Source organism: Cervus elaphus, chromosome 24 (assembly GCF_910594005.1).
Source record: "Cervus elaphus chromosome 24, mCerEla1.1, whole genome shotgun sequence".
Lineage (NCBI taxonomy): Eukaryota > Metazoa > Chordata > Mammalia > Artiodactyla > Cervidae > Cervus > Cervus elaphus.
The window spans coordinates 31,513,959-31,541,522 of NC_057838.1; the positions used below are offsets into that span (position 1 = coordinate 31,513,959).

At 38.2% G+C, this 27,564-nt stretch overlaps 1 protein-coding gene across 1 annotated transcript in view; it reads right to left on the reverse strand.

Annotated features, from left to right (window-relative positions):
* The window catches only part of GRM7 (glutamate metabotropic receptor 7), an 881,121-nt gene that overhangs the window by 587,220 nt on the left and 266,337 nt on the right, over positions 1–27,564 (reverse strand). The window contains exon 2 of the mRNA XM_043886644.1: positions 19,461–19,677. Coding sequence (XP_043742579.1) covers positions 19,461–19,677 — 217 coding nt within the window. The remainder of the gene's footprint in view (positions 1–19,460; positions 19,678–27,564) is intronic.

Here is a 27,564-nt window from a genome sequence, read left to right on the forward strand (position 1 = left end):
GGGCAAAGTTAGATTTTCAATATAGGTATATCTGACTTTTAACCACTCTCTTAACCGCTATGAAACAAGAATATATGAGTGCTGTACCAATGTTTGGGGACATGATGGAAAATGTGGGGGGGAAGGGAGAGGAGGAGGTAAAAATGGATGCCAAGTATTGAGTATTTCCCCATATCCTTGTAGCAGTCTCTTCATTCCTCCAAAGAATGAGACCAAAGAACTAGAATAAAATTTGATTTTTCTCCCTAACTAAGCCCCCTTCTCTTTGGAAAAAAAATAAATAAAAGAGAAATTAGTATCACCCCCTTCCCTTTTCTGATGAGTCTACTTAGAATCTGAATGCTGCAAAAGCTAAAGCAAGTTGATCTTGAATCAGGTACTAGTTCTGCCCTATGAGATAGAGATTTCACCTGAAGCTTAGTGGTTTATTGTTTCTCATGATAAATTTTTTCTTCTTAATTTAGAGAAAAAGTATTTATTTTTGATCTCCTAACTTAATAGAATCAATGTGCTATTGGAACTATCCTGGTTCCAAACATGTATCATTTGTCTATTTTACTCTTAATCTTTCTGTGACACACACACACACACACACACACACACACACACAAATCTACAAAAATCTACTTCATGTACTGAATATATTTTAAAAAACTCTTTAGTCTATGGGCAGAATTAGTTTAAATTTCAATCTAAAATATAATTAAATTAGGTCTTGCTTAAAAAAAAAACTCAACAATACTGATAAAAAGAAAATTCACTAATTTTACAATCTTTAAATTATAGTAAAATTCTGGCATCTAAAATCCATAAATATCCTTGCCCTTTTCATTCAAATCTTCTGTAAATCTCACCTCTCCAGAGAGCCTTTCATCCCACCTGGTGTAATACTAGGGACAAGCTGCCATGGCAATCTGGTAGAGAAACATGTATTCCCTCATTTCTTTCTTTTTTTTTTTTTTTTTTTTGTATTCTATTTATTTTTATTAGTTGGAGGCTAATTACTTTACACTATTGTAGTGGCTTTTGCCATACATTGACATGAATCAGCCACGGATTTACATGTGTTCCCCATCCCGATCCCCCTCCCACCTCCCTCCCCATCCCATCCCTCTGGGTCTTCCCAGTGCACCAGCCCCGAGCACTTGTCTCATGCATCCAACCTGGACTGGTGACCTGCTTCACCCTTGATAGTATACTTGTTTCAATGCTGTTCTCTCAGATCATTCCACCCTCGCCTTCTCCCATAGAGTCCAAAAGTCTGTTCTGTACATCTGTGTCTCTTTTTCTGTTTTGCATATAGGGTTATCGTTACTATCTCTTTAAATTCCATATATATGTGTTAGTATACTGTTAAGGCTGGTTTAAGTGAGAGTTTATGATGAATTAGAAAACATATAAAACGTTAACACTAGGTTTAAACAAGTGTTTATTTAGTATTTAACATTTTTCATGGCACGGTGTTAGAAGCTCTGGTCAGCATATGGATTGAGGGAAACACCCAAGAATTTTCATTTCTTCTTTATTATTTTTAGTATCTGTAGCTTCCCTTGAGTAGTTCATAATCTTTTGTATCCTAATAGTGACAACATGAAATAAGTACTGCTACACGTATTTGTCTAAGCACCAGAAACCAGACACAGGAGTGGAGATGAGCAGAAAAGAACATACTGAAGAAACGTCACTGAGGGATTCTGCCAGTCACCTACGCTTGGTGGGGGTGGGTATTCTGGGCAGAAGAAACTAGCTGAGTCAAAGCCCAGAGGGATGCAATATTTGGTGTTTGGGGACAGGCTTGTCCAGGGAAAATAAAGGACAAAGGAAAAACTAAGCCAGTGGCCAAAAGAAGCTGAGAGAAGGGGAAATAAATTTAAACCGGAAGAAAAGGGTGTCAGTCTTCTTTCTCTGCATCATCCTATGCAATGAACTTTGTTTTGTAACAGAATAACTCACACCTAAGTGTTTGCATTTCAATTCTATACATGCTTACTCAGATCTTGGAAAAGTGGTTATGTGTTTTAAATACTCCTCTTTCACACAGCATTTTCTCAACTGAGCAATTAAAGGTAGATTCTATAAAGCTAGTTTTACTAGAAACTTTTCTGTCTGTAATTGTCTTTCACAATTTTTGAAAAGTGATTTATTAGGTTTCATACCAAACACAACCAGAAGTTTCTCATCCCTATACCAGCATGCAGTGGGTCCTGTCATTTCCTTCTCAACAAGTCTCATTTCTCCTGGGCTTCAATGTTCAGAATGTCCAGTCACCTTATTAAATTCATACCCCTACAGGGAAGAACTTAGGAATGAACCCTGTCTACTGGTACTTCTACATTTCAAAGAAAGTTTATTTATTCCTATTATCAAAAACCTGCAGCCACAAAGATTGGCTTGGAGGAGACCTGCGATTGTAAAAAAAAAAAAAAAATGAAATAGCATTTCTTTTTCCAAGCTGCTCAGCATAAATGAGAAAAACCCATTCTTATCATGTAAAAATGCTCTTCTTGACCTTTACCATCAGAATCAGTGCTCAGATACTGTGGGATTTTCCAGCAGTGGTGATAAATTGCCCCCTACTCGCATTTCTTATACCTCAAGTCATGGGGTAAAGTACAGCTAATTGGATCACCGGATGATTGGAATCTGACTCTTAATGAATGCTGTCACAGATGTAAAGCTTGGAAAATTGCATTCTCTCTCTCTTTAGAAAGCTAGTAGTTTGGGGAATTCTCTACAAATATTTAAGTACTTAATGATTTCTCTTGAGGATCTGTTTAAAGGAAAAGGAAAATACTTTTATTTCAGAAATTTAACAGAATTGCTTCAACTAGAACTTTTTACAATACGCGTGGTAAGACATTACCATATCATATACAGCAATGTGCTTTTGTCACAAACGCCCTACTAGTTACTGTTTGGGTATTAAGATCTGATGTTTACCTTAGATATCTATAATAACTCAAAAAAACTGTCTAGCAGAACTGTCAATCAACTGCAATGGAATGGGCACATTATCAATGGCAGAGCACTGGTTTGTCGTCTTCTTGGAATCTGAGTTTGGAGAACAGGACTGAAGGCTTCGATGGAGCTGGAGCTGATTCACCCTGTTGGTGATGCCCCAAAGAGATCATCACCTCCTTCTTTTTGGGTTTTTAGAGTCGCTTTTTACTTGTCTGTTTTAAGCTTAATTCCTCGTTCTTTCCTCTAATTCCTTGGGTTGCTGCATAACCTTCCAGGTAGAGCCATCTTTTTCTTTTGCATCTATCACTGGTTTATGTTGCTTATACTTAGCTTTTTTTTTTTTTAATAATTCTCAAAAAAATTTGATCAAATTATTTAAATAATACTAAACAAATAAAAACAGCAACAATAAAACCACAATGATTAAAAACAACTTTCAAAATAACCAGAAGTCCTACTGTTATGACTCATGGCATCAGCTCTGTCTCTGCAGAGCATAATACAAGGTCATGACATAAAAATTGAAACAGTATTTCACTGTGAAGTAATGCATGCATTTTACACTTAGGAGGATGACTTCAAGGCTAAAGTTGTTCTCTGTACACACTCAAATGTAAATAAGGTTTTATGTTTTCACATAATAGATGTGAATAGAGGATGAATTTCCACTTTTAAAGGAGTGGATACAAGCCAGGTAGCAAATAATAATTATCAGCCAAAAGCTGGTCAAACTGGAAATCAGACAGCTCAGTAGAAATGTCTTATGTTATTCATCCAGGTTGCCACCCAAAACCATTACTCTAATATAAATGCAGTGTTCTCAGGCTGAGAGAATTTCTTTAGAGAAAGCAAGCTACTGCTAAACCTTAGTTTACAATGTATAGGAAAACAGAAACTTTGTTTTGTTCAATAATATTAAGGGAGCACCTAGGAAAACCACTGTACTCCAAGGAGAACATTAGAAGAAGAGAAGGGGTTTATTACCAGGGTCCTTTATCTCTTGATTATTCTATACTCCATACCCTCCCTCCTCATTTTCAGTATTTTACTCTAGTAATTTTCATCACTGATGTTTAACCTCCAACCAGCATCTTCTGTCTGCCTTTCTGTCTGTCTAATCAATAAGAAAATCTATTTAGAAATTTTAAGATGTTTGGGATAGAGTACTACAACTTGGTTAAGTGATCTATACTGATTTAGCAAAACATACAAAATAATGGTGAAACATGTGAAAGTTGATCCAGTAAAATTTCTTCAAAAAAACAGTCACTTGCATTGACATACATATTTTTATTACAAAATATGCTCGTTCTAGCTTTTCCTTTCAATTTAGACTAAGGATACCCGAGTAAAACTCATATTCAATTCTTTCAAAATATAGAAGGAGTGATGTTAGCAACATGGCTAAGTAAGACATCCCACATCATATCCCTCCCTCAGTGAAAACAGTTCATCATCTATCCACAGACAAAAGTGTCTTTGTCAGTGGGATCCAGCACAATACATCAAGGGACTCAAGGACCACTCATGCAATGAGTAATAAGGGTACAGACCTTGGACATGAACCCTACAGTGGCCCATTAACTGAATACAGCTCCCCTTGGCCGTGGCCCATGAGCCCCTGGAGGACACTGTCTTAGACAAGCTACCACAGACGATTAAGCCCTTGCTGGAAGTTCAGGTTTTCAGTGGAGAAGTTCCCACATAGCCGTGGAGTGACAAAGTATGTTTAGATGCACTGGAGAAGGCAAGAGAAACAGTTCTACTTTACTCACATCAACTGTCCTTCATGGAGGCACAACTCAGAGCCAGAGGAAAGCTCCTCGGCCCGTGGTTTCTCCCAGAGGGTAAGGGAGAGCATAGGAGCGAGCACCCAGCTCACTACGTAGGACATTTCTAAAGAGGCCCACTGCTATCTCACTCTATCCAAGTACTGAGTTTCAAGACTCGGAGGATAAAAATATGCTGGGAAAGAGGTATATGGGACTCTTAAAAGGCATAAAAGGGATACAGGTCCTGCTCAGTGCATCACAGACACCATCAAGAAGTCAACCCATGAATCGCTGGGGACAACTTGCCTACAGATCCCCTTTATTGGCTCATGGGCACTCCCCAGTGCTTCTTGCACCTCATCCCACAAACCCTCAAACAAAGAATGGCTCTCTATCTGTGCTCCTGATGATAGCAAGTGTGATCTTTGGCAGATTATCTAGTAAATTTGCATATAAAACTCATAAAAATATGTGACCAGGGAGAGACCACAAACTTGAGCTTAAGCTCCACCCTTAGGAAAGCAAAAGGGAGGTTGCCAGCACCCAGCAACCTGTGTTGAAGGAAGGGAAAAGACATATAAGCTTAAGAATTCTGCCACAAGAGGGAGCAAGAAGCATGAAGCAGGCATATCCATAGAGGGACTGAAAAGGTTCAGACTTCCTATCAGGAGTGATGGAAGGTATTTCTTCCCTGAAGTCAGTCAGCAATGACTAGAGGGGCTACTGCTACAACAAATGCAAATACAGCACTGTAAGACTTAAAGAAACGTATAAAAAAAACGGAAAGATGACACTATTAAAGGATCACAATAATCTTTCAATAACCAATCCCAAAGACGTGGAGATCTACAACTCATCCACTAAAGAATCCACAATAGCTGTTTTGATAAAGATCAGGGAGCTACAGGAAAACACAGCTTGATGAACAAACCAACAAACAAAACACAGAAACAAAATGAGAGGCCTAATAAAGAGAAATCCTAAGAGAGAACCAAATAAAATCCAAAGTTAAATAATACAATGAATGAAATAAAAAATGCAACTGAAAACATCAATAGCAGAATAAATCAATGAGAAATAAACATCTCTAGACTAGAAGACAGGGACTTCGAAATTATTCTGTTTATAATTGAATAACGAATAAAGAGTGAGAAATAAACAGAATAAAGAATGAGGAAAGCCTATGTGATCGATCTATCAAATACCATCAAAAGAAGCAATATATGAATCACTGGAGTGTCAGAAGATAAAAAGTGGAGAAGAGGGTAAAAAGCTTATTTTAAAAATAATGACTCAGAACCTCCCAAATCTGGAAAGAGATTTGGGTATCCATGTTTGTGAAGTTCATAGGTTGCCAAACAATTCAACTTGAAGAGATATTTTCCAAGACACATTATAATAAAACTGTCAAAATCAAAGAATTTTGACAAGGAAAGAATCTTAGAGAAAATAAAGTTTGTAACTTACAAGGGAACCTCCAGAAGATTATTGTCATATTTTTCAGCAGAAGAGATTAAAAGGACAGGTTCAAAGAGATGAGAGGGAAAAAAAAGTAAACCAAGAATGTTCTATCCAGCAAAACAATCCTTCAGAAATGAAGAAGTGATAAAACCTTTCCTATGTAATCAAAATCTGAGGAACTACATAACCACCAGATATGCCTTATAAGAAATGCTGAAAAAGAGTTCTCAAACCTAAAATTAAAGGAAGCTAATATTAAAATGTATAAAAATATACAAGATACTAGTAAAGGTAAGTAATTAAATTGAAGTATGTAGTCAAATTTAGGATACTTAATACTGTAATGTGGTGGTGGTTAACTGTCTAACTCTAGTATAAAGGTCAAAAATTTTTAAAAATTTAAAAACTATTGCTGTAATAATAGGTTAATAAATACATGATACAAAATAGGTAAATTATGTCATTGAAAATATAAAAGAGTGAGGAAGTAAAAGGTAGAATTTTCTATGCAATTAAAGTTGTGTTGCTATCAGTCTAAAAAGACTGTTATAAGATGCTTTGTATAAACCTCATGGTAGCCACAAAACAAAAACCTACTGTAGAAAGACAGTAGATAAACTAAACAATCAAAGCTACTATGGAAAATCAACAAATCAGGAAGGCAGTGAGGGAAAAAGGAATGAGGGAACTATAAAACATCCGGAAAACACTCAATAAAATGAAATCAGTAGTCTTTACCTGTCAATAATTACTGTTAATGTAAATAATAAATTAAATTATCTATTCAAAAGGCATAATAAACAAAATGAAATGGCAACCTACAAAAGTTGAAGTCATTATCAGGGTTAAAATCCAAAATATATATGAAAGTCATGTAACTCAATAACATACAAACCAAGAAAAAAAAACAGTCTGATTAAAATATGGATGGAAGAGCTGAATTTGCATTTTTCCAAAAAAGATAAACAAATGGCCAACAGGTACATGAAATGATGTTCAACATCACTAATCATCAGGGAAATGAAAATTAAAACCACAATGAGATAGCATCTCACATCTGTTAGAATAGCTATCATCAAAAAGAGTTAGAAATAACAAATGTTGACAGGAACGTGGTAAAAAAAGGAACTCCTATGCACTGCTGGTGGGAATATAATTGGTACAACTGCTATGGGAAACAGTATGAATGCTCCCCAAGAAATTAAAAATAGAACTACTACATGATCCAGCAATTACATTTCTGGGTATCTGTTCAAAGCAAATAAAATCAGGATCTCAAAGAGATACTGCACTCTCACATTTCCTGAGCCAGGATAAACAACCTGAATGTCCACATGGGGACAGATGAATAAAGGAAATGCGGTATACACACACATACAAACAGTGGGCTATCACTCCGTCATCAGAAAGAAGGAGATCCTGACATGTGCAACAATTGCTGATGGAACCTGGAAGCATTATGACAAATGGAGTAGGCTAGAGAAATATGATTACTACCTGATATCACTTGTATGTGGAAGCTTAAAAGGCTGAACCCAAAGAAACAGAAAGTAGAATGGTAGTTTCCAGGGGATAGGGAGGTGGTAACCAGGAGATGTCTGTCAAACGGTACAAACTTTTGGTTATTACGTAAATAAGTTTTAGGGATCTGAAGTACAGCAAGATGTTTATAGTCAATAATACTTTACTACACACCTGAAAGCTGCTGAGAGAGTAAGATCTGCTGTTTTCACCACAAAAAGAAACGGTCACCGTGTGAGGCGACAGATGCTGACTAGCCCCACTGTGGCAACCATTTTGAAATATTAAGTGCCGAATCATCAGGTTGTCCACCTTAAACTTGAACAACATTAAATGTCAATCATATTTCAAGAAAGCTGGGGGAAAATAGAGTGGGATCCCAAGAGATGAACGATGTAACCCCTAAAGCAGGATGCCATCTGTGAGTCTACTGTAAGCCATTCCAATCTCTACTTCCGATCTTAATTATCAGTAACTGTTGAACAAAGCACCCATAAGAATAGACTGACAAAAAAATAAAGAAAGAAAGAAAAAAAGAGAACAGACTGACAACACAGTTTACACCAGTTAATCAAAAGTGTGCAGTAGAATTTGTACTAAGTGCAACACCATATATCAGGTTTTTAGAAAATAACACATGTGATCCTTTTATAGAACTAAGTATTAAGTACTTTCTGCCAAAAACAAACAAACAAAAAAAATTAGATCAGAAGAATCTATGATTTCTGTAGCCTCTAGAATTAAGACATTGGTAAAAACATATTTCTATATAATTAGTCACCATATACCAAAAGTTCTATAGTTTTAATTCTGACAACTTCAACAGAATTAAAATCAAGGGAATTTATCTTCATTAAGAAATATACCAGATATGTCACTGTGATGTTGATTTTTTAAACTTTCATATTTAAATTCAAAAGATCACCAACACTCTAGGAAAATTAACCTTTTTTTTTTTCTTTTTACATGTTGAGATGTGTAGTAGGCATCATTTATTTGTAAGTCCTTTTAATAAATACCTTGAATTTTTCTTGAGACCTTTATCATTATTATGATGACTTCACTTTTAATATTCCCCCCTTTATGGAAATACTATGCTTTAATCTGTGTACTAGTTTTTTTTTTTTCCCTTTATTTATTTATTTATTTTTTCAGTGGGTTTTGTCATACATTGACATGAATCAGCCGGGGGATGACGTATTCCCCATCCCGATCCCCCCTCCCACCTCCCTCTTCACCTGATCCCTCCGGGTCTTCCCAGTGCACCAGACCCGAGCACTTGTCTCATGCATCCCACCTGGGCTGGTGATCTGTTTCACCATAGATAATATACATGCTGTTCTTTCAAAACATCCCACCCTCACCTTCTCCCACAGAGTTCAAAAGTCTGTTCTGTACTTCTGTGTCTCTTTTTCTGATTTGCATATAGGGTTGTCATTACCATCTTTCTAAATTCCATATATATGTGTTAGTATGCTGTAATGTTCTTTATCTTTCTGGCTTACTTCACTCTCTATAATGGGCTCCAGTTTCATCCATCTCATTAGGACTGATTCAAATGAATTCTTTTTAACGGCTGAGTAATATTCCATGGTGTATATGTACCACAGCTTCCTTATCCATTCATCTGCTGATGGGCATCTAGGTTGCTTCCATGTCCTGGCTATTATAAACAGTGCTGCAATGAACACTGGGGTACATGTGTCTCTTTCAGATCTGGTTTCCTCAGTGTGTATGCCCAGAAGTGGGATTGCTGGGTCATATGGCAGTTCTATTTCCAGTTTTTTAAGAAATCTCCACACTGTTTTCCATAGCGGCTGTACTAGTTTGCATTCCCAATCTGTGTACTAGTTTTTCAAAGGATCATCCTAGTACTGTGGCCTGTACACTGTGGTGACATCCCAGTAATACCAACCTAGAAAGGAGCCTGCTTGATAATTAATGCTGACTCTAACATATTAATGCATTCAATGGAATAATATCATCTAATGATTGTTGGCATTATGTTTTAAGTGCTTGTTATTCATGAGTAACAAGAAATGTGAAGAATTGGGAATAGGCAAATTTGGAGCTACTAGTGGTCCAGGACCTCAGTCAGTCAGTGCAGTACCTCTTTAGGATGGCTACTATTACTGCCGAGGTATTGATCATCTAGCTGTCTTCAGTTTGCCTGGGGAGCACTAATGCAACTGATAAGGGGCTTTGTAGAATTTCCTATAATCTCTTGAACAATTTAACAGCAGGGGTCTGTTTGCCAAATAAAAGGTAAACAGATCTCTCTGTGCAGGTCCCGAAGAAGATACACTTACAGGCATCAAGTTGTTCAAAACACAGAATAATTTAGGAAGATTAAGCTCCAGTAAATAGATATTTTCCAAGGAGCCATTCATCAATTTAATATTTCCTGGGCTGGAGTACCCATCTATTATTCAGAACTATCCATTTGACTAATTCCAGTACCTACCTCCTTGCCTCTGCTTTGATAAGCATTGCCATTTTTCTACATGGGTGCCTGAACTTGCCTATTCCAACATAGAGGAACACTCTGGCAAAGGCAACCAGAAAGACAGCCTTGTTTCGACTCTGACCACCCCAAGTTTCAGTTAGAGCACTGAAATTACATTGGAAATAACTGTTCCTCACTGTGTATAGTCTTGTGTGTTAGTTGCTCAGCCGTGTCTGACTCTTTGCCACCCCATAGACTCTAGCTTGCCAGGCTCCTCTGTCCATGGAATTCTTCAGGCAAGAATATGAGTGGGTTGCTATATACTGTTAGTGGGACTCAAAATCAAAATGTCCTACTTTCACACAAGCAAAACATAGATATGCCCCATAAGCACTTAGGTTTCATATAGTTTCCTCCAATTCTATAAGCTCACTAATATTCTTCCAATATTTTCTCTCTTTTGCTGACATTTATCAAAACCTATGGGATTCAAAACTGGGAGTCTCTTCAAATGAGTATTTTTGTAAAGACTGGGAAAAGAAAAGTTCGTTTGAACGCTAAATGCAGTGTCACTCAACAGGGATAGTAGGTCAGATGTTCTGCCTCTGAAGTTCAGTGGTATAATGATAACCACTGCAGAAGCATGATTCTCTTTCCTTCTACTCAACTGACCAAAAAATTCTATTATTAAAAAGAATTTTCTATATTTGAGTCTCCATTCCTATATAAAAAGATGACCTATGTGCCTTTTCACTACATCTTTAACTTTGATGCCAGAATCCCATGTTCTTTTTCCCCTCAGCACATGCAACATATGGTAACCATATTTAAGTCAACGAATAAAGGAGGGCTTCATTTTGTATTCAGATGTTTTCACATTCCTCCATATTGCTCAACTGCAATGAAGGTAGGTGGAAGAGATGAGGAGGACTTGCTGAGAAACACTTTTTCATTGCATTTCTACATGCAGTGAAAACAATCTGTTATCATCCACCTTAGTCCCACATCAACAACGATGGTCTATTGCCCAGGAAACCTATCTTTTTCAATCAAGGTGGATTAGGATCCTAGAATTCTCTGAACTGAGAGAGGCTAATTTTCACAATGAATAGGTGATGACTTTGCAAACCAAAGCAGCAAGATGCTGGCTCTCAGTTACCAAAACAGTTAGGGCTGGAAGCACAAGTTCTTAACCCCAAAGCCAAACCATTTTCTGCAGTACTTTTTATGTTGAGTGAAAGAGCACTCTCCATTTAGAAATCTGAGTCAAAATTCTTTCAAACTGATTCTGTTTCATTTGAAACATTTAAAATGTTAAATGCTATTAAACAATTTTCTCTTTGGGTTTTTTTTACATGACAACCTCTTCCTAAAATGTCACTCACTACCCCATTTAGGGCAGAGTTCAGTTCAGTTGCTCAATCACGTTCGACTCTTTGTGACCCCATGAACCGCAGCACTCCAGGCCTTCCTGTCCATCAACTCCCAGAGTCCACCCAAACCCATGTCCATCGAGTCAGTGATGCCATCCAACCATCTCATCCTCTGTCGTCCCCTTCTCCTCCGGCCCTCAATCTTTCCCAGCATCAGGGTCTTTTCCAATGAGTCAGCTCTTCGCATCAGGTGGCCAAAGTATTGGAGTTTCAGCTTCAACATCAGTCTTTCCAATGAACACCCAGGACTGATCTCCTTTAGAATGGACTGGTTGGATCTCCTTGCAGTCCAAGGGACTCTCAAGAGTCTTCTTCAACACCTTAGGGCAGTCTTACCTGCTAACTTCTATTTACTCATAGCATACATTACTCAAAGAAAGTATTCAGACATGCACTGTTTGAGTGTAAGACATACCACCAGATGCTTTACCCCATTTTTCTCTTCTCATAAATTTATTATAGCATATTAATGATAACTTTGAAAGCTAAAATTGGAAGAAATTTCCAACTATAACCTTGGAGTTATACTATTATATACTATTATACTATTTTACTATACTCTTAAACTCTTATAATAGTATACTCTTATACTATTATAGAGTATTTTAAAATTCAGGGTACATATATTGAGCCTAATCTCTGTTGGACATTATCCTAGATACAGAGTGCCGAAAGTCAAACACAACATAATTCCTACCTTCAATAAACTTACTAAATAAATGAGTTCTAAAATAAATGAGTCATGGGTATGAAATGTACATACCCAGTCTGGGGAAGACAGTCGGTAACTATGTAATATCTTTGTATGGTGACATGCTGTATGTAACTAGACTTGTCATGATGACTATTTTGAAATGTACAGAAATACTGAATCACCACAGCATATGATAGGAACTAACACAGTGTTGTAGGCCAACTACACCTCAAAAATAAACTCATAGAAAAACAGGTCAAACTTCTAGTTACCAGAGGTAAGGGATAGAAGGAGGGGGAACTGGAGGTGGTCAAAAGGTACAAACTTCCAGTTATAAGATAAGTAAGTATCAGAGTTGTAATATACAACATGAGAAACACAATTAACACTGGTATATGCTATATACGAGACTCAATAAGAGATTAAATTCTAAGAGTTCTCATCACAATTAAATTTTTTCTATATCTTCAATTCTGAATCTATATCAGATAATGGATGCTCACTAAACTTATCATGGTAATCATTTTGTGATATATAAAAGTCAAATCTTCATGCTAAGAAAAAATAAAAATAAACTCACATTCAAATGGGAGAGGATTAGATAGATTACAATGATTACAATGACATGCAACAAATACCATGATAGTTATGCACAAAGTGTTATAGAACTCTTAGAAGCAACACTCGATTACATTTATGAAGGTAGAAGCCAAATAACATAAGCAAGTCTTTCTAGATTAAGTAGTAAAATACTGATTGAAATTGTTCTAGATGATCTATAGAATCACTGGGGAGACCAAGAAACCGAAGTCAAAAGATGAAACAAAGGGTGACTAGGCTGTTAGAATCAAAGGTAAAAAAAAAAAAGTACCACAGGGCCAAGTTCGCTGGGGCCCTGCTGCTGCTGCTCTTGGAAATGGGAAGTAGGAGGTTGTGCTCCCACTGCCATTTCATGCTAGATACCACGATTTTACTGCCCCTGGATCTACCCCTGGATCCTGGATACTTCTGCTGCAGCTGCCTATCAATAAAATAGAATACCATGGTCCCTCCTTTGTGTCTCTAGCTCTTGATCTACCTATGGCAAGAATGCCTGGGTATGTTTGATAAGCCAAGGCTAGGTGATATGACTGTGTCCTAACTCCAGAGGAGCCTAGAACATGAAATTCTGGCCTTTTGGCTCTACCATGATATGCAGCCTCATTCTCTCATTGTGACTTGACAATTGGTCAATCCCACGACTTTATTCATGGAGAGGGACTTTACAGTGCTGTGCTATTAAAAAATAAAAAAGACACATGTACACACTGTGATCCAAAACAGGACCATGAAGGGAGACTATGCCAGGGATAACTTTTTTCAAGGTGTTAGGCTTTGGAAAAAGAGTTAGCTCATAGTCCAGGCAGAAAGCAAAGGATTAGCAAAGGCACAGAATAACCTGACACCCACAGAAGGCTGACTGTGGTAGGACAAGAAATGTATACATGGGGGCTTGAAGTAGAATCAAAGGTGACAGGCATAGTATGGAGTAAGACTGGTGACCACATCAGGTACCAGGTCAGAAATAACCTATTCTCCAGGCTACCCATCTTTTGCTTAATCCTATGGAGTAAGGGAAGCCAGGGACAGATAACAGAATTTCTGCATTTATTTTTTGAAAAGATGATCATCTTAGTTAAACAGATCCTATATTGGAGGAGCTGACCTGGAGGCATGGATAGCTGAAGCTATGTACCATTAAGAAAAAAGTGGGGCTCAGAACTAAAGGAACTATAATGGTAGTTGGGGATAAGGGACATATACTCAAGACATGCTAACAAACTGGGTGTGGGTTAAAATCTGAAGTACTGTGTTAACCACTGAAGGTCCAAAAATTAAAATAATAAAGCTTTGTCTTGAGGAACTTAGTTTCATTTTAATCACAATGGGAAATGAATGATATCATGAGAGTGCTTGGGATTTTGCGTTTTGAAATTAAGTCCTTATTCAACACTTGTAATTTAAACTGGGATCACTGAACAATTCATTAAGGAAACACTCCAAGCAGATATTAGAATGTCTCAGAGTTTTCTATATTGACCATGATATAGATAGAGGCAAAACAAAATTGGAAAATCCTCAAAGTTAGTGTAGAAATATAGATGGGAATACTGTGAATTACAGCCCTGATGCATCATGCTGCTGTAAGTTTTGTGTGGGGGTGGTAACAGGGAAGAATGCAGTAGAGTTAGGGTGGGGGTAACTGCGACAAATCTAAGCAAACAGATCTAGGATATAATTTTTGTGACTCACAAATCAAATATTTATACATTCTAAAAATTATATATCATAAGGGTTTCCTCTACATGCCATTTTACCCCCAATAAAGGCAAATGGAAAATACAACTGTTCATCCTTTTCTCTTTCCTTAGCAAATATTTACTGAATGATTTTTATATGCCCCAAATTAGGCTAGATGATAGGGTTCCAAGGCAAAGCCCTGACCTCACAGAGGTTAGTCAGGTGGGGAAGATCGACAACACAGCCAATGAAAGAAAGCATTGCATCTGTGAGGGAGGGCGGAGCAAAGGATCCTCTAATGAGAACCAAATCCTATAATGAACAAATCCAACCTGTTCCTGAGGTTAAAAAAAAAAAACTGAAGGCTGAATAATAGTTACCATAGGCAGTTAAATCTTCATCTAGTTACTCTAGGTAAAACCATTCTAGGTCAAGCTGCTGCTAAGTCACTTCAGTCATGTCCAACTCTGGGCAACCCCATGGACAGCAGCCCACCAGGTTCTTCTGTCCATGGGATTCTCCAGGCAACAATACTGGAGTGGGTTGCCATTTCCTTCTCCAATTCTAGGTCAAGAGAAAGTACTAAATTAATTAAAAAGTCTAGAGTTTACCTAATAATTATAAGACCAGCTGAAATAAGTGATTAAGTGATCAGCATGAAATACCAAAGGATAGTTCAAACATTCTTTCTGGTTTTGAAAAGTTGATATATCTCATGACACCATGGCAGTAATGAAGCATGACTATTTGTGTCACATTACAAAGCAGTGGTCATGAGATTCTCCTGAAAATTGTGACAAACTAGAGTAGTTATATGTGATGTCCTTGCTCTCATAATCCTTGACCCAAATTTGGTTCAAAAGCTCTAGACTATATTACTGGACTATATTACATGATCATAAGCACTTCTTTTGACCCTAACTTAGAAAAGAAGTCTTTATGTCTAATTTATGCTACTTATTTTATCATGCTGACCTGAATTCTAAAGCACACTGGGAGTGAATAGGCTCTCATTCTGTGTGATATTATTGCTTTTGTTGATATTGCATGTGCAACCATTCAAATAAACAGGGCAATTTATGCAAATATAACTGTTTTACAAAAATCTCATCATCTGAGAAAATCATGTTACAGTCCTCTCTGAAAGTTCAACAAGGAGCAGCATCCATGCATATTTAAATATCCCATGACTATACATGAGAGGAGAATTATTAAGGTCTTCTGGCAGCATAGAGAAACTGTATATAAACTTTCATGTCCCAGACAAATTAGATGGCCCTGAAGGGCAGCTTTCTTTTCTGACATCATTGTCTTGATTGGTTCTCTCAGAATCTAACAAAGGAGCATGCATCCCATGTTCTATGCCTACATGCATGGTGAAGATCCTTTAGGATCCAGTTTTATAAGTAGCCTTTGCTTAAAGACTTAAGCCTAAAGTTTGGAACTGAAACACTTTGAAAGAGTGCAACTTTTACAGACATTTATAAAGAAGAACCACAATACTCAAACTGTTTGAAAGAATGGAAGTAACTCCTTGGAACCTTCCAGCAGAACACAGAAACATTATCCTTGAGCTTGCTGTCTCCACTTACCCTCACATACACACACATACCATATGAAAAGGTCAACACTTCCTTTTCTTGGTATGCTTCTTATACAATGAAAGCATGTTAGTAAGAATAGCAACTCAGCTGTATTTTATATATATATATATATATACACACACACACATACATACATAACCTTTCAGTTACGACTAAAGGCAAGTGTTATCTATCACTCCAGTTATTTTCAATCTTTTCAAACTCAAGCAATAACTTCAATAACGTCACTGATTTATAAGAAACTAGTGTGGAACACTAATAATTAGGCATCATTGGGTGTTGTGTTTCCCATACAGGATTTAATTTATCTTACTCTCATTAACCTCATTCTCTATAAAAGGAATCTGAGACTTGGAAAGTTCAATTACGTGTCAAACATTACACAGAATACAAGTGATGGAAACCATTATCCAAATCCAGGTCTTTCTGATAGCTTTGCACTAGCTTATCTATATGCCACTCTACCTCTCCTACGTGCACCTTGACTTGTGTCTTTCTAGAGGATCAAGTTCTAGAACTAGCAAAGAAAAAAAGTAAACTCTGAAAATTACCCTTGAAAGTTACCTAAAATTCCCTAAGAATGTATACTTTACTGAAATTTCAATAGGGCAAATTTTTATAATCCTTTTTACTTCGAATTAGCATATATTGTTGTTCCTCTGAATGCCAGAGAAGATACACTGGAATCACCTTTGGGCTGGCAACATGCTCACAATATGAGCAGCCTGCAGAAGTGACACCCACCTGAGAAATGATGGAATCATGCTTCCCATCTTAAGTTTTTTCCTAAGAAATACACATACTGAGTGAGCAGACTTGTCACATACCACTTCAATTATAAGTTCCCCTCCTCTTATTTCCTCCTTTCTTGGGGAGAGAGGAGGGAGTTTAATGCTGAGGGCTCTGTTAAACACACAAATGAATTTACTTAAATTCATTGTACATATGGTGTGGTTCCAATGAAATTTAATATAAATGCATGTCAACTATCATAATGAAGAAGAACTTATTGCAAGACATTACCTGAACTCACAGTGTTTTCTGGCATTTCTGCAGCTGGCTTTTTAGTTACCCTCATACCCAAATTGAAAGGCTTTCAGATTGAAGGGTTTTATCCCAAATGGCTGCCAATAATTTTATTTTGGGCTGGGTCATTTCAATGTATGATTAGCTAAAATTATAAGTTGGGGAGTTCAGATTATATTACAAGGTCCTTTCCTTTTTGAAGAGTCATATACAACAGACTTTGTATATGTAAAGTTTTCGCCAAGTGACACCAGGAATAAACAACCATTGGAAACTCAGCACTGACCTGTTATAGAATACAGACTTTTATAAAGGCCAACATTTGTCTTGATCCTCTCCTTTACTAAACAATCAACATGATTTTGGCCTTTTGAACACTGCACATTTTATAACTAAGTGGGTAATACCCTTTGCTTTGTCCAGTATCTTTAGATTCACCTGTGGAAATTCTGTAGAACAAGATGGCATCTGAACTTTATTTCTGAGCCTTATCTTACTATTTTACCCATATTTTCTCTTCATTTTATCCTACATATTGGTTATTATGACCATATTTTAGATATGTCTTTAAGTCAGCCTCTAACATTATTTTCACTAAAGCAGAAGTCAAAGAAACAAAGAAAGAAATAAATGCATGGTTATCAAAAGTGGTTAGGCTGTTCTCTCAAGATTCATGAATTCAGCTGTTAATGAGTCTTATAAATCACAGCATGGAAGACACAGGCCAGAGTTAAGACTTATTTCTTAATCAGAAAGTTTCTCACTGAATCACTCCAGAAATGCTTCCCTTAGAAACAGAGTAGCTGGGAGTACAACGGTGACTCAGAAAGACAGATTCTCTTTTAAAGTCTATGGGGCAAGACTGAAAAGGACAGCAACAACAAACTAGGCTAACCGGTGATAACTGGTGTGGGAGCGGTCCCTAGAAACACAAGACCACGCTGACAGAGCCCAGAAGGTTTTGTATACATGTTTGTATGAACCTAGAAATGGCATTAAGGATGAATCCTGTAAACCATTAGGAGCTATGCAGTCAAAGGTGCTAAGAGTGACATATTTCAGCCAGAAGGAAGAGTATAAGAATAACCGAGCCCTCCAGTGACATTTTCAAATTAGACATAATGATAAAACACTGAGAAAGAAGCACAAGATTCATAAGGAAATCATGGCTCCCTTCTTTCAGCAGCCATGTACAGACGTACCATCCACATGCGGGAGCATCACATGCCTGAGACTGTGATAGTCTGTGATAGACCATCTATAGTCTACAGCCTATAGATAGTCTATATATAGAGACTGTAGATAGACTATTGATAGTGTATAGACTTTCACCTACAGACTGAAGGTCAAACGCTCCAAGCCATGTCTTCAGGATTTATGGCATCTATCCTCATGAGAAGGACCTCTGCTTCTATCACTCTGTTTGTTGGCCTTACAGTTAGTTAACTATTCTGATCAATGACAGTTTGGATAATATCCTTACCGCCAAAACCAAGGACCAGACTTTAGCCTAAAAACTTTTTAGGAATATCAAAGCATGAAATTTTTCAAAAAAATCTGTATTTACTAGATTCAGCATTTCCGTACGGGGAAGCCAGCATATACATTGTCACGATTCTTAAGTTTGAAGATTATGTCTCATCTGCCAAACATTTGAACCCATTACCTTCCATTTTGAGTTTAATAAGCAAACATAAAAGAAACTTCTCCAAATGCTATCTAATAGAACTGCCTCAAAAGAATCTACAGTTTCAAAGGATATCTAAGTACACTCTACTGCTTGGATAATTCACTTAATTTGTTTTGGCCAAGTCATTCAGAGCCCTCACCATTACTCACCTTCAAAGCACAGTGTAACTGTAATTGGGTTTTCATAATTTAAACAATTCTCTTCATTTTGGAGAGGGGCAAAGAGGAAGGATGCATGAAGAGGCATATTTAGCCACATTTGCTTATTTTCCTTAGACATAATGTAATCCACACTACCAGCTATTGCACAGAAGTCAGATGGCAATTTTAGTACCTATTATTTTCCTCTACTTCTTCCACTTTTAAGGGATTTCAGTTTCACAGCTTTGAAAATATTATCTTCCAAACCACAACGTGCTATAAATGAGGACTCTGTAGATTCACTTCACAGGCAATGGGGAATGTGAAGGTAGGAATAGGGTTATTGTCGATAGTGTTCACTAATGATTGAAAGAAGCCTAAAGCCACAGACATTTAAAGAGGGTCATCTTGATCACTGTGATCTCATCCTACCTGCCTCTTTGGATATCTGGGTGAAGGATTCCACACCTTTCTCTCCGTAACTTCCTTCCGATGCGAGAGTAGACACGTAATTCCAACCCAGGGCCTTTACAATGTCTACCATGGCCTGGGCTTGAAAGGAATCGGGAGGGACCACACGCGAGAAGAAGTCATAGCGCCGGTCATCACTTAACTCGGGTGCCGTTGATGCATAACTAATCTGGGGGATCTGAAAAGACAAGAAAGCACTACATGAGGGCACACCATCAAGATGGGGGAGATTCATTTGTATTTATGACAATTTACTTAAAATACAGGTCTTGAGCTCCAAAGAGGATGTGTGTTTGCCGAACACCGCACGAAAGTGTAAACCACCTAAATGCAACCAAATGCTATTTTTGTGTTGTGACCTTTTATTTTTCTCCTCTTGGAGAAAGGAATGGGAATGGAGTGGGAATTACTTACATCACAGTTGTTAGGAGAAAAACATATATAACCATTCTAACATTGTGAATCACGCTTTAGTTACTATACACTAATACAAACAAAAGACAGGACAGCCTAACTGTTATATAAAGGTTGATTTATTTGACATATCTTGAGAATGTTTGTGGATGTAATCAGCTATCTAACATTAGACTCAGTGCTGATCACCTGTGAGGAAATAGCTAAGCAAGCTTCATGCATTCTTTATTTTTCATAAGAGCCTTATGAAGTAGATCACTAACCCCCTAAGACCAAGGCAAGGGGGTTCCCTGCCCCACCATCGCTTCAATGGCTTATGCACTTTGGAAGGTCTTTCTCAAAATTTTCTTAGCTTCCATTTGGATGCTGAGAGAGACTGACAGTCTTGATTGAGTGACAGTGACCTCTGATTCCCATTTTTTTCCCTTTGCAGAATTATCTGACTCTCAGCTTCATATGTGATTAACCAAATGCCTCAAGAATTCTAGAACTTGTGTTTATATGGGTCATCCTATACCAAGTCCCTGGTTCCAAGAGTGCAGTCTAATGAACAGAATACTCCTCTTGGCTGGCAAAGTATTCATGTCCCAGGATCATGTGAGATTACAATACCTGATATACTGATCTTAGTTAAAGTCAATTATGCATATAGAAAGAAGCCTCGAAAAAAAAAATGTTTACCTGGGATCACAAATATACTAGGGAAAAACCTGAAGCAGCCATAGATGAGGAACATACCTTAAGGTCTAGCTCCAGGATCTCTAGAGTAGTTGTTTTTACAATGCAATACACTGCAGTTCTTTCTCTTAACAATAGCATGCAGTAGACCATGATAGGTACAATTTACCTATTTGTAAGAATGACCCACTTCTACAAAAGTCTAGTTGTAACTCTCCCAGGATTTATCCCTGCTGTAGTGTAAGGTTATCTCATGTATCTAAAAACTAGTTTTGATCTTTGCCCAGACAAAGACCAACAGTCCAACTCTTTGCCCCAAAGATATCAAAACTATACTCAAGTTAATTCTTTGAGCCCTGAAAAATTCTACCCAGTACTAACATATTTTTCTTTTTTGAGGGCATTTGGCCTAAAGCTTACCCAGTTGCCATTGTTTAAAGCTGGCTACCACTTCTATAAAGCAAATTTCTCCACCAGCCTCTTGAGGTTAGCATTATAGTCAGGTCTTGTGGCCCCAACAGTATTGCATGCCTGCTCAGTCACTAAGTCATGTCTGACTCGTTGCGACCCTATGCACTGTAGCCCTTCAGGCCCCTCTGTCCATGGGATTTTCCAGGCAAGAATACTGGAGTGGGGTGCCATTTCCTACTCCAGGGGATCTTCCCTACTCAGGGATTAAACCTGTGTCTCCTGCATAGGCAGGTAGATTTTTTACCACTGAGCCACCTGGGATGGTGACTACAGTCATGAAATTAGAAGACGCTTACTCCTTGGAAGGAAAGTTATGACCAACCTAGACAGCATATTAAAAAACAGAGACATTACTTGGCTAACAAAGGTCCGTCTAGTCAAAGCTATGGTTTTTCCAGTAGTCACATATGGATACGAGAGTTGGACCATAAAGAAAGCTGACTGCCAAAGAATTGATGCTTTTGAACTGTGGTGCTGGAAAGTCCCTTGGACTGCAAGGAGATCCAACAAGTCCATCCTAAAGGAGATCAGTCCTGAGTGTTCATTGGAAGGACTGATATTGAAGCTGAAACTCCAATACCTTGGTCACCTGGTGCAAAGAACTGTTTCATTGGAAAAGACCCTGGTGCTGGGAAACACTGAAGTTGGGAGGAGAAGGGGACGACAGAGGATGAGATGGTTGGAATGGCATCACCAACTCAATGGACATGAGTTTGGATAAACTCCAGGAATCGGTGATGGACAGGGAGGCCTGGTGTGCTGCAGTCCATGGGGTCGCAAAGAGTCGGACACGACTAAGCAACTGAACTGAACTGAGCCACCTGGGTATAGCTGACCCACCATTTCCCATGCAGCCTGTCCCCGATGCAGCGATCTATGACCACTAGGGGCAGGCTCTCCATTTCTGACTCAAAATCCAAAGCCAGTTTTGAGAAAGTCTCCAAGTATCCTGATGGTCTTCATCTTAGTAATTTCTCAATTACAGCGGGAATGAAGGGCAGTGAAAGAAAATGGGATTTTGTATTTAGAATATATGGATTAGGAGCCTGATGTTTCTGTTCACTTGTGTTTACTAGGTGAGTATTTCACTTCATTGAGTTGGTTACATTATTAGTTAGTATAAGATTGCATTGGAATAACAAATGGGCATTGCTTGTGTGATGCCTGGAACAGTGTGGGCACTTAATACATGGGGTATCAACCATCAAAATAGAGAAAATCATGTGTTTTCTTAATATATTTACCCATTCTCTACATTTGACTTCCCATTTTCTCTGTGACACACTAGCAAAAACATTTCACTTACTGTCCTAAATAATGTTTACATGTTCCTAGTATTATTGCTTTAGAAATAATATTTACTATTTATTTAACTCTTCATCATGTAGCAAGAATATTCTAAAAGTTTAGGGAGGGATTTTGTTTTATTCATTTATTTTTGTTGAAATATAGCTTATTTACAATATCATGTTAGTTGAAGTGAAAGTCGCTCAGTTGTGTCCAACTCTTTGCAATCCCATGGACTATACCATCCACGGAATTCTCTGGGCCAGAATACTGGAGTGGGTAGCCTTTCCCCTCTCCAGGGGATCTTCCCAACCCAGGGATCAAACCCAGGTCTCCCACGTTGCAGGTGGATTCTTTACAGCACAGTAATTCAGATACACACACATACACACACATCTATGTGTGCATATATAGGGTTTCCCCCTTGGCTCAGACAGTACAGAATCCACCTGCAATGAAGGAGCTGCTGCTGCTGGTGCTAAGTCGTTCAGTTGTGTCCAACTCTGTGCGATCCCATAGATGGCTGCCCCCCAGGCTCCGCCACCCCTGGGATTCTCCAGGCAAGAACACTGGAGTGGGTTGCCATTTCTTTCTCCAATGCATGAAAGTGAAAAGTGAAAGTGAAGTCGCTCAGTCGTGTCTGACTCTTCATGACCCCATGGACTGCAACCTACTAGGCTCCTCCGTCCATGGGATTTTCCAGGCAAGAGTACTGGAGTGGGTTGCCAGTGCCTTCTCTGCAATGAAGGAGACCATGGTTCAATTCCTGGGTCAAGAAGATGCCCTGGAGAAGGTGAAGGCAACCCATTCCATTATTCTTGCCTGGAGAAATCCATGGACAGAGGATCCTGGCAGGCTATAGTCCATGGGATATACACACATAAATATATTCCTTTTCAGACTCTTTTTTCTTATAGATTAACACAAAATATTGAGTATAGCTCCCTGTGCTATACAATAGGTCTTCGTTAGTTATCACTGAAAGTTCTAAATGCATCCCCTTATCTAACCATCAGTAAACATCCTTCATTATACTTCATTATACTACACTAGGGCTTCCCTGGTGGCTCAGATGGTAAAGAATCTGCCTGCAATGCAGAAGATCTGGGTTTGATCCCTGGGTCAGGAAGATCCCTTGCAGAAGGAAATGGCTACCCATTCTAGTATTCTTGCCTGGAGAATCCTTTAGGACAGAGCGGACAGTCTATGGTGTTGCAAAGAGTCCAATATGACTGAGTGACTAACACTTTCACTTCATGTCATACAATTATTAAATCATTTTATGAAAGAGGAAATTGAGTCTTAAAAGTAGAATATAAGCTCGCTTCAGGTCACAAAGTTGTAAGATAGAACCATATTCAAACTTAACATAACCCAATGCAAACTTATGAACTCTTAACTATGATACTTTGCTAAATTACTGCTAAAACTTTTTAATAATAAGCATAACAAAAGAAAGAGTAGTATATTACTGGAGTGTAAGTCAAGTTTCGTGCACAGCACGTACTATAGAGCCACTGAAAATAATCTTACAGGTCACTCTTAGACTGTTGTTCAAACATTTTATTTAGGTGCCTTATTAAAGTTTATACAGATATGTGAGTAGATTGAGTATCCTATGTTTCATTCACAGGTCATAAATTTTAAGTGAAAAAAAAAGTCAACTGGATAAAGGCTTTGGGCAAAAATTAAAGGGAAGGAACAAGAAAAATACCTTTCTTACAAGAAATAAAAAGAGAAGAAGCCAAGCATGGCAGTAGAATTCCATCAATTTCAACTTGGGGAAATGCAAAATCTTTGTGTGGTTGCACAGATGCCTTCCTTGCCAAAATCCTTTTCTACCTTTGAAGGAGGGCTAATAAAGATACATCCACCCTCTACTTAAATTAGCATTCATGTAACTGCTGTAAAACATTGCAGCTGTGAGATGCCTCCAACACAAATGCATTTTCTAAACTGCACCCCAAATTTTAGTAATGAAAATCCTAGTGTAGCAGATTTATTTCCTCACTACCCTTTGAAAATGGTTGCTGTCTGTGGTTTATCCCTTCCATTAAAAATAAGAAACACCTACTGGCTTAAGACTCACAGGGTTCCTTCACGATCACACACACACATCCTATATTCAGTTATACTTATCTGCATATTATACATATAATGATGTTAGAATAAGGAATGAATGAATAAATAGATTTCATTTCTGAGATAAAAATATGGCCATATAAAGAAATTCCCAGCAGCAATAAGAGATGAAGAACAGTGAGAATGTATGTAACCTATAAAATATGCTATTAGTTATCACCTGTTATCCTGTATATGTAATTACCTGTTTTCAAACAAATGTTTAAGCCAACAGAATGTTTGAAGTGCTTATTATACCTGGTAGCTGAAACTGACCAAATTCTTACTGGTCATCTTTAGTGACTAACTGACACACTCCCCTTGGTAAGATACACCTTCTTTTTCTGCTATAGAAACTCTACCCTGTCGCCAGTATCCTTCAGAAATGCAGAACTAATCTTTTGATGAGGACAATTTAGTATAATCACACTTCTGCTATATAAAAATAATCCCAGCTCCCTTTGAGCTTTCCTTTCTCTAATTTAAAAACCAAAAACACTTTTCATCTTCATCATAGGACTACATTTTCATCTCATTGCTATTCTTTACTTTTAATAAAAATTTGCCCATCACACAAAAATGGTTTTATTAATGGTGAGTGGCAAATCAGGTTAACAACATCTCACACCTCAAAGTTATCATTCAAAAATCTATGTAGAAGTTAACTTTCCTGACCCTTTTTAAACACTGAAAACCAAACAGAAAAAGAAATAAAAACCACTATCCTTCAAGTCATCACATGTAAAATTTCTCCAGTTTGTGTATTATTCTTAAAGGAAGAGAAGAAAGGCCCAATTCACTCTATTTAACTTTTGAAATATTTATGCACATTTAAGGATTCTATGACAGCTTCCCTCATGGCTCACATGGTAGATAATCCGTCTGCAATGCAGGAGACCAGGGTTTGTTCTGTGGGTTGGGAAAATCCCATGGAGAAGGGACTGGCAACCCACTCCAATATTCTTCCTTGGAGAATCCCCATGGACAGAGGAGCCTGGCAGGCTACAGTCCATGGGGTTGCAAAAAGTTGGACATGACTGAATGACTAACACACACCAAGAATTTCTATAAATCTAAGAAAAACACGTTAAGGGAAAAATACTTTCAAGATAGTTAAAATGGATATGTAGATAACTTACATCTTCTCCACACTGTAAAAAACTTTCAATTCATCAATATTTGTATCTCACCAACCCAAGTGATTAGACTGCAAGGAGATCCAACCAGTCCATCCTAAAGGAAATCAGTCCTGAATATTCATTGGAAGGACTGATGCTGAAGCTGAAACTCCAACACTTTGGTGACCTGACGCAAAGAACTGACTCATTGGAAAAGACCCTGATGCTGGGCAAGATTGAAGGCAGGAGGAGAAAGGGACGATAGAGGATGAAATGGTTGGATGGCATCACTGACTTGATGGACATGAGTTTGGGTAAACTCCGGGAGCTGGTGATGGACAGGGAGGCATGGTGTGCTGCAGTCCATGGGGTGGCAGAGTCAGACATGACTGGGCAACTTAATTGAACTGACTGAATACAAGTGATTACATTGACTGAATTATGTAGGTATACTGTAGCTGGAATCAAGTTTGCCAGGAGAAATATCAATAACCTCCAATATACAGATGATACCATCATTATGGGAGAAGTGAAGAGGAACTAAAGAGCCTCTTGATAAAAGTGAACAAGGAGGGTGACAAAGTTGGCTTAAAACTCAACATTCAAAAAACTAAGATCATGGCATCTGGTCCCATCACTTCATGGCAAATAGATGGGGAAACAATGGAAATAGTGACAGACTTTATTTTCTTGGGCTCCAAAATCACTGCAGTCATGAAATTAGAAGATGCTTGTTCCTTAAAAGAAAAACTATGACCAACCTAGACAGCATATTAAAAAGCAGAGACATTACTTTGTCAACAAAGCTCTGTCTAGTCGAAGCTTTGATATTTTCAGTCGTCCTCTATGGATGTGAGAGTTGGACTATAAAGAAAGGTGAGTGCCAAAGAATCGATGCTTTTGAACTGTGGTGTTGGAGAAGACTCTTGAGAGTCCCTTGGACTGCAAGGAGATCCAACCAGTCCATCCTAAAGGAAATCAGTCCTGGGTGTTCACTGGAAGGACTGATGCTGAAACTGAAGCTCCAATACTTTGGCCACCTGATTCAAAGAACTGTCTCATTGGAAAAGACCCTGATTCCAGGAAAGACTGAAGGAAGGAGGAGAAGTGGGTGACAGAGGATGAGATGGTTGGATGGCATCAGTGCCTCAAAGAACACGAGTTTGAGCAAGGTCCGGGAGCTGGTGATGGGCAGGGAGGCCTGGTGTGCTGCAGTCCATGGGGTCACAAAGAGTGGGACACGACTGAGCGACTGAACTGAACTGAACTGAAGGAATCTTCGAAAGTTAAATTCTACCCAATCAGTGGCACACATCAGTCACGAAGAGGCACTCAAGGCTCCCTTCTAATCTCTACCATATTTGCCCTAGAAAGCAGGAGTGAACTGATGGGTTATTTTGGAGCACTAGTTTTCTTTGCTAACAAGTGTCACAACTTATTAAAATTATCTGTTTGTTGTTCACATCTTTCCTGAGTGTACTGGCCCCCGTGGAGGGTAAAGACCTTATTAATCATTTTATCACTACTAGACACACTGCACCGTGTATAGAATATGAACCTTATCATCATTTACTGAATGAAAGAGAAAGCCAGTAATGAATGGAATAATCCGGAGGGAACAGAGTCCTTCATGCACAGGGTTGGTCTGACCTTAGGGACCCACAATACTTGTGAGTGGTCCTTGCCTGCAAGCAGTGGCTTTGAGGGGCAATGACAGTCACAGCAGCAAGCACTGTTCTTACTCTTTCTTCTTCCTGGCACATTTTTCCCTTGGATTCCCTTCTTCATCACTGGAAGGTAGGACATGCTGACACAGATGGGGTTCAAAGATAAAGAGACCTAGGGAGTCACTTAGGGACTGTTCATTCTGTTTTTTTTTTTTTCCTCTTATGGCTGAGACTGGACAACTCCAAGTAACATACACCACAGTACCCAGAGTTCAGGCTAACTCTGCAAGACAACCTTGCTATGAAGCA